At 36.0% G+C, this 11,572-nt stretch overlaps 1 protein-coding gene across 1 annotated transcript; it reads left to right on the forward strand.

Annotated features, from left to right (window-relative positions):
• Positions 1 to 715: 715 nt before the first annotated feature.
• Positions 716 to 7,622, forward strand: LOC121333216 (transthyretin-like). Its single transcript, XM_041399370.1, has 4 exons — positions 716 to 822; positions 2,447 to 2,577; positions 5,167 to 5,302; positions 7,359 to 7,622. Exons 1-4 carry the CDS (start codon positions 754 to 756, stop codon positions 7,464 to 7,466), a joined length of 444 nt encoding a protein of 147 aa, XP_041255304.1. The 5' UTR covers positions 716 to 753; the 3' UTR covers positions 7,467 to 7,622.
• Positions 7,623 to 11,572: the final 3,950 nt, after the last annotated feature.

The following is an 11,572-nucleotide window of genomic DNA, read 5'->3' on the forward strand; positions in this document are numbered from 1 at the left end:
ATCAGAAATACAAAGTTGAATTTCAAGAAGCCACATTTCCCTCAAATGAATCAGATGCTTCCAGTAGGAGTTGACTTGCAGCTATATAGGGAAAGTCCTGAGCTTGTACTGAATCTAAGGGACAAGAGACACAACTTAAAATACTGTTAAAATGTGCTTAGGAAGTTGGTGTGGAGGTATCTTGATGCCATGTTGAAAACCAAAAGTACTATATTTTTCTTCCTAGGGAATGCGTAAGATAACAAAGTAGCCCACAGATTATCCACACATCTTATTAGAGATGGGGAGGAGAGCAACACAGAGAGAAATCTCTTAATATATGAGCATGGGTGACTCAGTTAGGCCAAGCCATAATCACAGAGAATTTCTCACTGAAATTGCTGAGTTGACATAAAATTGGTATTTCTCTCAGGTATATACACCAATTATTCCTCAATACAGCATTATTCCTCAATAAAAAGAGAAAAATACAGAATAGACATTTCTTCGAAGAAAATTAACACAGTAGTTGTACTAGGCTATGTTCACAATATTTCCACAGACAAGGATAGAAAAGGCTTATTTTCACAGACAAGGTTCATGTTTGTATGGGTTACTTATTTTCTCATTGTTTACTAAGTAAATAGTATGAATCTACGTGTTGAAAGTCATAGGAGTTTTCTGATAAGTAGCTTCATTTCAGAGGCCTTGATATAAAAATCACAGCTTTCACCATTTTCTGCTTGCTGACACAGAGTTCTAGTGGTAGGCAAAATGGCTTTTCATTCTGTATTTCTGGTTTTCTTAGCTGGCCTGGCACTTTGCTCCGAAGCCGCACCATTGGTAAGTGTCTCAGGACTGAAGTCCTTCTACTCATGTAGTCCCAATTCTTTTTTTTTTAATTCTTTTTTTCATTATTGTTTTGATTTTACAGTATGTACTGACTGTAGTTCTCTGCTGCTGCTCTTTTCTGGTTCTTCTTTCTCCTGCTCTAGTGATTAGTGAGAGGTCTTTGTGGGTAGAGAAGTAGCACTTGTCATTAGACACAGCAACTACATGAAAAACAAAGGACAACAAGAAAGGAAAACTATTGTATTCACTAGACAAAAAACCTTGAGCATTCATAACATAATGAATAATCTGTGTCATGAGAAATTAATCTCCTGTTACAAAATCAATGCTAGAGAAAGGCCTTCTCTAGACTTCTGCCTTACTGCTCTACTCACTACCGCTTAATCCCATGTAAGTAAAGAACAGAGCTAAAGTCAGGATTCTTCTTCCAGAGAGCTCATTTATCCCAGGAAAGCAAGCTAAAGACTCAGACACTTCAGCCTGAAATTCTCCTACAACAGCCTCTCCTCAACTACTCATTTTTCCTCTCAACTCTGATCTTTGGGAAAATAATACTTGACTAACATTGTTGAGGAATTAGGGCTTCATTGAACTCCCAGGGTGCAAAAGTCAGGAAAATCAGCGGTGGCAGTGCAGCCCTTCTTGCCAAGGCCTCACGAGTAACGCCAGTGAGGAGCCACTGCATCCCAGAAAGGGAGCATGAGGAATCTGGGCATACAGGCAGTATAGATACACGCTGATACCTTGGTATGATACTAGACAGAGTTCCTGGCTCTTAATGAAAGAGAAGGCTCTTAATTTTTAACCATCTACATCACAATTCATTTTACAATGATTAAATGGCTGCTATTTTGAGATCATCCCTGCTTAGCACCTTCTACAAAGCTCTGTTTTCTCACTCTTCATCTGCAGAATTAGGTAAAGTCAAAGCACTGACTCAACTCTATTTTTGAAAAGGTAAAACATCAGGCCATAATCACTACTTGTGATGGATGTATCGGGATGAAACCATAGTCATCCTGTATTTGAAGGAAAGTTTTCCTCTCCTGTCTTTGTGTAGCTGTCAGGGTTGACAAATCTGATTCAACATGCTGTTAGGAGAGAGTCTGTATGTGATGCTTGTCATGTTCACAGCAGAACTGTAACTCTGTGGCAACAGAGATAATTCTACGGAACAAGGTATCAGAGGCTCTCAAATCCAGAAAGCTGCGCTCAAATTGCCAGTCCAAAATACAGAGGAAGACTTGGCAGATATTCCTACTACCTTTGAGGATGTAATTATTTCCTGTTGAGGCCACAATTTAGTTACAACTTCATGCTGGACCTGATGTGTAGCTAAGCCATGCCAAAGAAGAAATAGAAATGTGGTCTCACACCTGCAGCGCCTCCTTGGTGTACATGGCTACATGCCCAACAGCTCCTGAAGTCTTCCTTCCTGGCTCTACCATATCCAGCCCACAGAAAGCTTCAGATTATGTTTCCTCAGTACACAGCAATATTCTGGTGGAAAATATGGTCTCTACTGTAGATCTGAAGAATAATATTCCTTACTATTTTATGATGCAATGTTACTTACCCTTCTCACAAACATAAAAATTCTCACTTCCTATTGCAGGACCCTCTTGATGCCAAGCATCCTCTTTCCGTAAAAGTTGTGGATTCCGTCCGAGGAAGTCCAGCTCCAAATGTGGCAGTTAAATTATATAAAGAAGCTGCAGATGGATCTTGGGAACTGTTAAATTCAAAGTAAGTCACACTAAAATTATGAGTGAAAGAGAGGAAAAGCAATGGGAAGAGGTCAAATAGTTGAAAGAGCTACTCCACATTCTCTAAAGTGAGATGTCTGTGTCGCTCAGAGGATAGCTAACATACAGTTGAATTAACTTGCTGCAGACTCTCTTCTAAATGTACAGCAGTTTCAACTACAAAAATGGTTTTATAGCGCTTTATAAATCTTACAAACACAAGAAAACATTTTAAACTATCCTTTAATTGAATCATCACTTCTCTTTAATTTTGTTGCAAAGGTCTATATTACCATTAAGGACCCAGCAATGAACTGCTTCATTGTTACCAGCAGTATCAGATAGACTCTTACATTTTGAAACCAAGACTCTGTTGAGAATCCTACCTTTACTGGCCATTTTCCATCTTTCTAAATGGATTTTAATTTCTTACAACACCACAGTTTTAAAAAGAAACTGTTTTGAACATATACCACATCATATTTGGTAGCCTTCTTTACTTCAAGATAAAGGACTTAGCCAAAAGGAGAAAATATGGGGATACATTGTTCTCACCTTCTCCCCCACAGAGAAGCAATCATACCTCAAAAAATAAAAAAGACCCTCCAGATATATAAATATTGCCAAGTCTTTTGAAAAACATAATTGTAGAATTTAAGATACAGATGACTTTTTTTAAATTGCCCTCTATTTTAGTGTATATTAACACTTAAAAAAAATAAAAAGCAATTTTTACTTAAAGTATAGCCTGAAGTTAAATTGGAAACATTCTTAGGAGATACGCAGAATGAGCATTTTTTATTCACCAAGCAATATTCCACTTTCACACTAAGCTCCTCATGATAGTTGCAAAGTCTCACCTGAGAACTTTCTAGGTGTGCTAACAGTCTATTCACCTCTAAAAAACAGTGAGAAAGGGCTCTCAAGGGCTAGAGCTGGCATAGCACATGAACTTCAACAGTGGAATCCTGGGCTCAGATGCATTTCTATACATTTCTGCAGAAACTGCTCATATGCCTCTTTGGTGTCGTGGAGCAGTGGGCTGGCACAAGTAACACTGCTCTCATGTGTCATTGCAAAATATAGGTACAGTGAAGGTCACACTTACTTGTACAATGTGGGGAAAACAATCTATTCATGTTGTCCTGCTTAAATTGCCTCACTCCCTCAAGTCAGAAGAAAATTTCACACATATTCTATCACTGTAAATGCGTGAAATTTTCCAGTAAGAGTGTTCAGTTCACTTATCTTCACTTCTGAGCTTAGAGACTCTATATAAAGATACTCATAACAGCTGGATGTTGACTGAAGTCTCAAAAACACATTTAACATTTGAAAAAAGGAGCAAAGTAACCTCAAGATAAGGTAAGCAAAAGTCATACTAAACCAACCTCTCCCACCTTGATAATTTGTAAATAATTGAATGCTAGCAAGATGTCCTGTAACAAATGTTCTCAATCAAAGATGCATTTGGAATTATCTGAAAAAGCTTAATAGAGAAGTGACCAGTTATCTAGCAATGATCAATCTATGACAAAGTAAAAAAAAAAGATGCAATTGAACAGATATCAAACTTCTGATAACTGGTTATGGAGCATCTTGTGAGATATAAATGGTATTCTATGCTTTTTTTTCTAAGCTACATGAAAAAACAAATCCTAAGTATTGCAATGCACAATGATATTATTTTCCTCTGCATGCAATTTGAATTAAATATGTTCAAAAAAATTTGGCAGCTAGAACAAAAGACAGTGGTGTTTACATACCAAAATTAGGCACTGGCAGCTCTGTTATTTGTAAATAACCTACCTAATAAAAAACCTCCTAGTATTACAAAACTTATTTCACAGGAAGGTGAAACACAGAAAGGTGTTTCAAAAAAGAGACATGTCTGAGAGACAGCATTCAATATTGCTTCTGGACCCCTAAATGAGTTGGTTTTCAATGATGTATGGTATCATACCAGTGCTATGGCTTTATATAACATTGATAGTACCTTCAAATCAAACAAAACTGCCTGTTTGTTGAGGCCAATACAAACCACAAGGAATTCCATGAGGCTGCACTGCTAGCTGACCTATAGTCATCACAAATAACAGATCTCAAATTTCTAATAGCCAACTGTAAACAAAACTTACACTGATAAAACAACTCAAAGAATTTAAATAAGAAAGAAAACCATGGGAAACTCAGGATACTTGACACTGCTTAGTTGAAAAGTGAGTGCATCATAGAGCTTCCACATTGCTTACAGCAGTGGTGAAATTTCCCTCTGAGTGGGTTCATTTAATTGAAGTCCAAGACTCTGCCAAGAGTCTATGAACAATAATGCCAGTTTTTGGCTCTCCCCCAAACCATGCAGAGTTAATGAGATGGCAGGCAGCCATCTGCTGTGGTCACTGTGGAAGTAGAAAATGCCAAGATAAGCTCTGAGGCATCCATAATACAGATGGACATAAGCCGTTCCAGATCAATAGAAATATTCATCCTATTACTTAAGCCACACACCACTCAAGTTCAATTGCTAAAAATGCATCTTTCTCAGGTTTTTAACCAAACTATAAAAGTGTGTTCTTCTACCATTACACAGGCAAACCAATGACAAAGGCAGCCTCCCAGAGCTTACAACTAAAGAACAATTTGCAGCAGGGTTATACAAGCTTGAGATTGATACAGCCTCTTACTGGAAGAGTCTGGGCTTGAATCCCTTCCACCAACATGCTGATGTGAGTATTCCTTTTTTCCTCTACTTCAGTTGCAAAGAATAAAGATACTTAATATGCGTGGACTTCAGTTACTAACTGTCAGTAACTCCCCGTGTGTGGAGACACAAGGCTTGACTCCATTTTCTCAGAAGGTTGATTTATTATGTTATATATTGTATTAAAATACTACATTAAAACTATACTAAAAGAACAGAAAGAAAAGAAGATCAGAAGGCTACAAAGAACAAGAATAGAACAGAATGCATAACAAAAATCCTGCTCACAGCCTTGGCACAGGTGGCTGTGACTGGTCATCAATTGAAAACAATCCACATGGACCAACTGAAGATGCACCTGTTGCATTCCACAGCAGCAGATAGTTATTGTTTACATTTCTTTCCTGAGGCTTCCAGCTCCTCGGGAAGAGAAAAATCCTAGGAAAGGATTTTTAATAAAATATCATAGCTACAACTAACTGCATATGTTGAACTTCATTTACACTTTAAATTATTTTTATATTAACACTTTAAATCCACAGTCTCAAAGCTTTGTAGGAACACAGTCATGACAGAACCTCGTTGCTAGCTCCCCCACAAGTCTCAAAGCTCCTACATACATTATTTATGGAGAGGATTTCATTCCTTCTACCTCTACTTAAGCCCATGGTTGTTTTTGTGATTATTCTGTCTGAGGGACAACAAGTGGTGTACTCTGTAAAGTCCCCTGGGAAAAGCATTGATCTGTCTTTTGCAGATAACAGTTGTATGGCTACAGACAAAGTTCATAATTTAGATTTTTAAAGAAAGAAAAGTATGTGCTATGTTCTGGATGCTTGGAGCCCCAGTTTACAACAGAAAAAAAAAAGAGGTACAACATGCCTCTTTAATTTGCCTAGGACAACTAAACTGGTTAGAGAAAGGTGTTCCAAACCAGGTACTGCTGGAGGATTTGGGGACTGTCTCCTTCCCCTCAACAGCATTAGTGCTTTCCTATGAGCTTTCAGTAGCAGCAGCTCTGTATTAGTTGTTTGTTGGACTGTGACAGATCTGCTTAGCTGTTCCTTATCTCCATGAAGAAAAGGTGGCTAACACCTGGATTAAATTCTCTGTCTTCTGACAAACGAAAGGTGACATTCTTATACTAGACAATAATGAAGGTTAATAGCCTTGCATTCTGTGGGAAGTGAAATAAAAAAGGGAAAAAGAAGGATTTACAGCATGTAAGTAAATTGATTGTATATCAAGATAATGGTTGCTTGGAAATTAATTCAATCTACAGTCCAAGAGCCTTCTTTCTTAAAAATAAGCCTCAGTAGGGAACACATTTCCCTCACTTCACTGGTTGTTTCATATGCATCTTTTTTATTAATGTTGAAAGGAGCACAAGCTGTGCATCACAGAATGCTATTAAACTGTCTATTTTAAAAGCTGACACCTCTTATCTCACAACACAAAATAATGTATTATGTGGAGTGAGAAATCAAAGGACAGAATGTCCCTGGTCAGGGAGATGTTAATAGGGCTGTGGTAAATAATTGATATATAAGGTTATTATCATGCTGTGGCCAGATAACTAATGCAGTCTTTCTCTAACTATTGAGTTTGAATCAGAACTAAAGAAACTCATTGTTTTATACTCTGGCCTAATGACAGCTAATGTAGCGCTGTCTAATTCTGTTCCTTGAAGTACAGAACATGGTAAGAGCAACAAAAGCATTCCAACACTTGAAAGAATGGGCAAATGTGTTAGCTTTTTTTAAAATAAAGACAATCAGTGGGGTTCATAGAAGACCATAAGGAAACAAGAAAAATGTCTTGTTGCTATTTATGAGTACCAACAAGGAAATGCCAATTTGGATAAAGGGACTGAATAAAGTCTTAAATAATGTGACATTTATACTTTTAATAAAGGGTATTTAACCAGTGTAAAAGCTGTGTTACAAGCAGTCACACTTCAGAGTGGCAATATTTCTGAAGTTTCATGTGAAATTACATACAATGATCACAATGTTTCTATCTAGGCTTTTATCTAGAGATCATTTCTCATTTTGTCTCATATTTGTTTTTTCTTTTTCCAGGTGGTGTTCACAGCTAATGATGCTGGTAATCGGCGTTACAAGATTGCTGTTGTCCTCAGTCCCTTCTCTTACTCAACCACAGCAGTAGTTAGTGAGCCAGTGGAATAAAAGCTGACATTAAGCATGAAAATTCAGTTGTGTAAATTAAAATTTCCATAAATGATAAGAACTTCATATCTGAATGTATCAACAGCTTTAGATTTCTTAGTAAATCACTAAGTTTTTTATTCACTTTGTTAACTTTAGGAAGAAAGTGTATTGACTTTGTTTTCAAATACTCTTCCAAATAAAAGTATTCTGCATTTCTGTATTGTCAGTATTGCCCTTCTGAGTAAAAGTTTAGGATTTGAAAAAAACACATTAACCTCAGGAAAAAATTTATTGTAATTCCATTATGGGGTCTCTGACAACAAACTAGTCTTCTATGAAGCTGATAAACTAAATTTCTTCTTGCAAAGGAATTGAACAAAACACATCTGTGAAAGGCGTCTCATGAAAAGCAAGCAGATGGAAAATACAGTCCACCACTACCATCTCCTATGTTTTATTAATGAAGCCCACAACAGAAGAAGTCACATGGGATTACTTACTCAGGACCCCCCATAATAATCAGATAAACTCACCTCTCAATTCTGATTTTGGAGACATGGAAGTGAAAGCAGGTAAAGGTGACAGCATAGTAGAACAGCATTTAAAGACGCTAAGCAGGCTACAGATACTTAAGATGCCTTCTTTCCTGTTTTCCAATATATCACAATTGGTGACATTTTCAAGGACAGACCAGAAGGCTGTGTTTCAGAAAAGTATATCACTCAAACATGCTTGAAGAACTTTATTCATATATTTGCAGAAAATTCTGCAAATATTGTCCCAAGTTAAAGTACTCCCCAGAATTACTTGCATACCTCAAACCATCAGACATTTTCATAATAGCTGTAAAATGCAAATAAAAATAAGGATAACTGATGAATCCTAAGAAAATCAGTTTCCTATTTAATTCCAGGAAAAATATGGATGAATCCTTCTATTCCCATTCTAGTGATTCCTAAATAGGGAAGAACCATTAGGAGATTCAACAGAAGAACAACCCTCTCTTGGAAAAGTACGTAAAAAGGTTGAGTCACTTAGCCTAATAAAACCAAAAGCTGAAAGTCTATAAATATAAAAAAAGGGAAATGCCCTGCTAGCCTAAAGGCTTGATCCCATCACAGTCTAACCTGATGTATTTGGACAGGCGTGTCTTTTTTTTTTTTGCTGTTACTTTGGGGTACCGAGCACTAGAAAAACGAACATTTTATCTAGAAACAAAACACAAAGATGATATCTTTTCCACAGAAGCTCAGAATAAACAAACCAACACAATCTTTAGAACATTATATTTCATAAAAGACAATGATAAAAAAGTACAAACATTTTCATGAACAAAAAAAACCAAAACTATGATAGTACACAGGAAATTCCCAGCATTTGTTTCAGTGCATTTTTTCATTGAGCCTATCTTACATACCTCTACAAATAAAATAATCTTAAGTACACTTCCGTTTGCTGATATGCAATGGATCCTTTTAATTTTTTTTAAAGAGCTGGTTCATTAGTAACCCACTACAACAATTAGTAAACATAACAATAGAAAAATAGAGTGGCAGATCCAAGAAAAAGGACATTTTGCACTTGCTTTTTAATACACCACCTATTTGCAAAATGGACTTTAATATTCTCCTACTTAAATCTGAGATATAGAAAATGGGCTTGAGAGTATCTTAGCATATTAATCAGATTCTACTCTTAATATTTCAGTAATGTTTTTACTTGCTAATTTTCAAGACCTTCAGGATCTTGTAAAATACTCCCTTCTTCTTCTCCCTCCATGTTCACTCCTCGAAGACATCCCTTATTTGCCTTGTCAGCAATACAAAAGCCAATGTGATTGGCTTCTCTCTATATTTTACAAGAACCATGAAATTATCAAAAGGAATGTGCACAACTCTTAGTTCTGCATCATATTTATTTTGTTTGAAGGCACTGGCTATGTTAAAATTCACTACAGAAGAGTACTGAGTTCAGACAGGTAGTATACAAACACTGTTTTGATGTAATTTAAGATGGCAATTTCTAAAACTTCCCAACAAAGTGATAAAAGGTATTTAGAGAAGAGTGTTGGTCAACAATTCATAATTTAACATCCATCATTTTGGGGCACCAAAATGCAAAATTTTAAGAACTCAGCTATATGTCACAATCCATTCACATACTGGTTTAATTCACATTTTTCTAGGACCATACATGATCAGTCACTTAAAGCTGTAAAGTTATATTAGTTCAGCCACAGCATATGTGTAATATAGTATGTATATATGTAAGTATATATACATATATATGCATTAGATTTTTTTAAATTACACATAAACTTCACAGAATGCCTAAGAAATGGGAACAAAAGCATGCTTCAGAAAACAGTACAGACCTACGATACCAAAGGATGTTTCATTATTGTAGGTGTGAAATTGTAGGTAAACCTGTACTGAAAACCAGGAATCACTTCAAAGTTACATGAGGGATTTAAAAATTTATTCAACTGTTCTTAAAGAACTGTATCAGTCTGCTATGAAATAAGACTAATTTTATTTTGAAGATATAATTGTTTATACAGTGTATTATCTCAGCTTTCTCCATATGCTTCAGAATGTTATATACACCCAGTTATAAGAAAATCTGCCAGGAGATGAGCAAACCACTTAAGCATGCTTTTGAAGGATGTTTTCTTCACTTTATGCTTTTAGTTATTTTCATTTTATTACATCATTCCTAAAGCATATTAGATTAGCTGGTAGATATTAAGGTAATTCCAGTATGGTATAAAATATCCTTTACAATTGCTCTCAACTACTAAATTAAATAATAATATTTCTACTAAATATTTGGGATGCCTACAGGTAAGCTCATAATGTTACCGAAGGATGGCTAAGGGCAAAATTTGCTGCTGGGATGCCAAATAAATAAAAGGTGTTTATGGCGAACAAACTTAAAATATACAAAGCACCACGCCATCTGTGGCAGCAATTCAGGAAACCAACATATAGTAATGACTTAAAGTTAGGATTCTTTGTCAACACTCTTACAGAACACTCTATGGATAAACAATCCTTATTATATATACTGCTTTCCATTCTTTATGGGAGCAGAAATCGGTCTTTGGTTCCTAAAGAGTTGAGTAACTGTGACAAACAAAACAATTTAATATATCTTGGTCACTATATTTGCATTAACATAGAAAATAAATGACCTGGTCCTTTTCCTTTGTATTAACAAGGGATGTAAAAAAATATTAGTAAAGATAATAATGCTTAGCAGTGGGATACTTTCAGGTAGCATAACATTACAAGCAAAGAGAAAATAAGATAAGGAAAGAGGCTAGTTACTCATACATTTAACACCACAAAAATAGAGAAGCAGACAGGACCAATCCTTAGTGGGACTGCACAACCTCAATCTCATTGACAGTCATCGACTTGAGGATCCTCAGTGCATCATAGAAGCACTCAGCACTCTACCAGGATAGGCCCTTAAATAGCTATATTGAATAATATATTATGAGTGGAATTTTAAAAAGCACTTGAGATTGGCCTGCTTTCTGTTCTGCTTATGTCAACACCATCCTCATCAGCAGAACAGCGCGACCAACACCGTGCTTCTGAGAATCCCACACTGCAAGCATTTGACTATCAGAACTGTGTTTTGCTATTCTCTTAAAAATCTAACTTTAATATTCTTCCAATGAAGACACATTTTTGGCTCTTCTAATTTTGGAGGAATAAAAGTGCTGTTTACTAGATTAAAAAAAAAAAAAAGAAAGAACAATACCAAAATACTGTACGCACCCAGACACATTGTTTTAGGCATTAAAATCCCTGACATTGACACTAGTGGCACACTTGGAAACAGTTAAGAGTTCCTGTAGATCATAATATGCAACAACTGCAAGATTTTCTGTAATACACATGCAATATGCATATAAATACGATTCAGATGGCAGGCAGGGTATCATACAATTTTGCTGGCAATAAATAAAATCAAAAGCTTTCTTTCTAGCAGGTTCATATAAGAATTTGATTTTTCTAAATAGATATGCAGAAGGCCTAGAGCTCAAAACTTGTATAACAGTTTACAGTCATAGCTGGCCAACAATTAATATTTCCTTCATTTCACATAAGGTA

Source organism: Onychostruthus taczanowskii, unplaced genomic scaffold (genome assembly GCF_017590055.1).
Source record: "Onychostruthus taczanowskii isolate IOZ18803 unplaced genomic scaffold, ASM1759005v1 scaffold16, whole genome shotgun sequence".
Lineage (NCBI taxonomy): Eukaryota > Metazoa > Chordata > Aves > Passeriformes > Passeridae > Onychostruthus > Onychostruthus taczanowskii.

Coding starts and splice junctions, on each gene's coding strand:
- LOC121333216 (XM_041399370.1), top strand. CDS start 754: ATGGCTTTTCATTCTGTATTTCTGGTTTTCTTAGCTGGCCTGGCACTT. Junction 823..2,446: donor GCTCCGAAGCCGCACCATTG/GTAAGTGTCTCA, acceptor TTCCTATTGCAG/GACCCTCTTGATGCCAAGCA. Junction 2,578..5,166: donor TGGGAACTGTTAAATTCAAA/GTAAGTCACACT, acceptor ACCATTACACAG/GCAAACCAATGACAAAGGCA.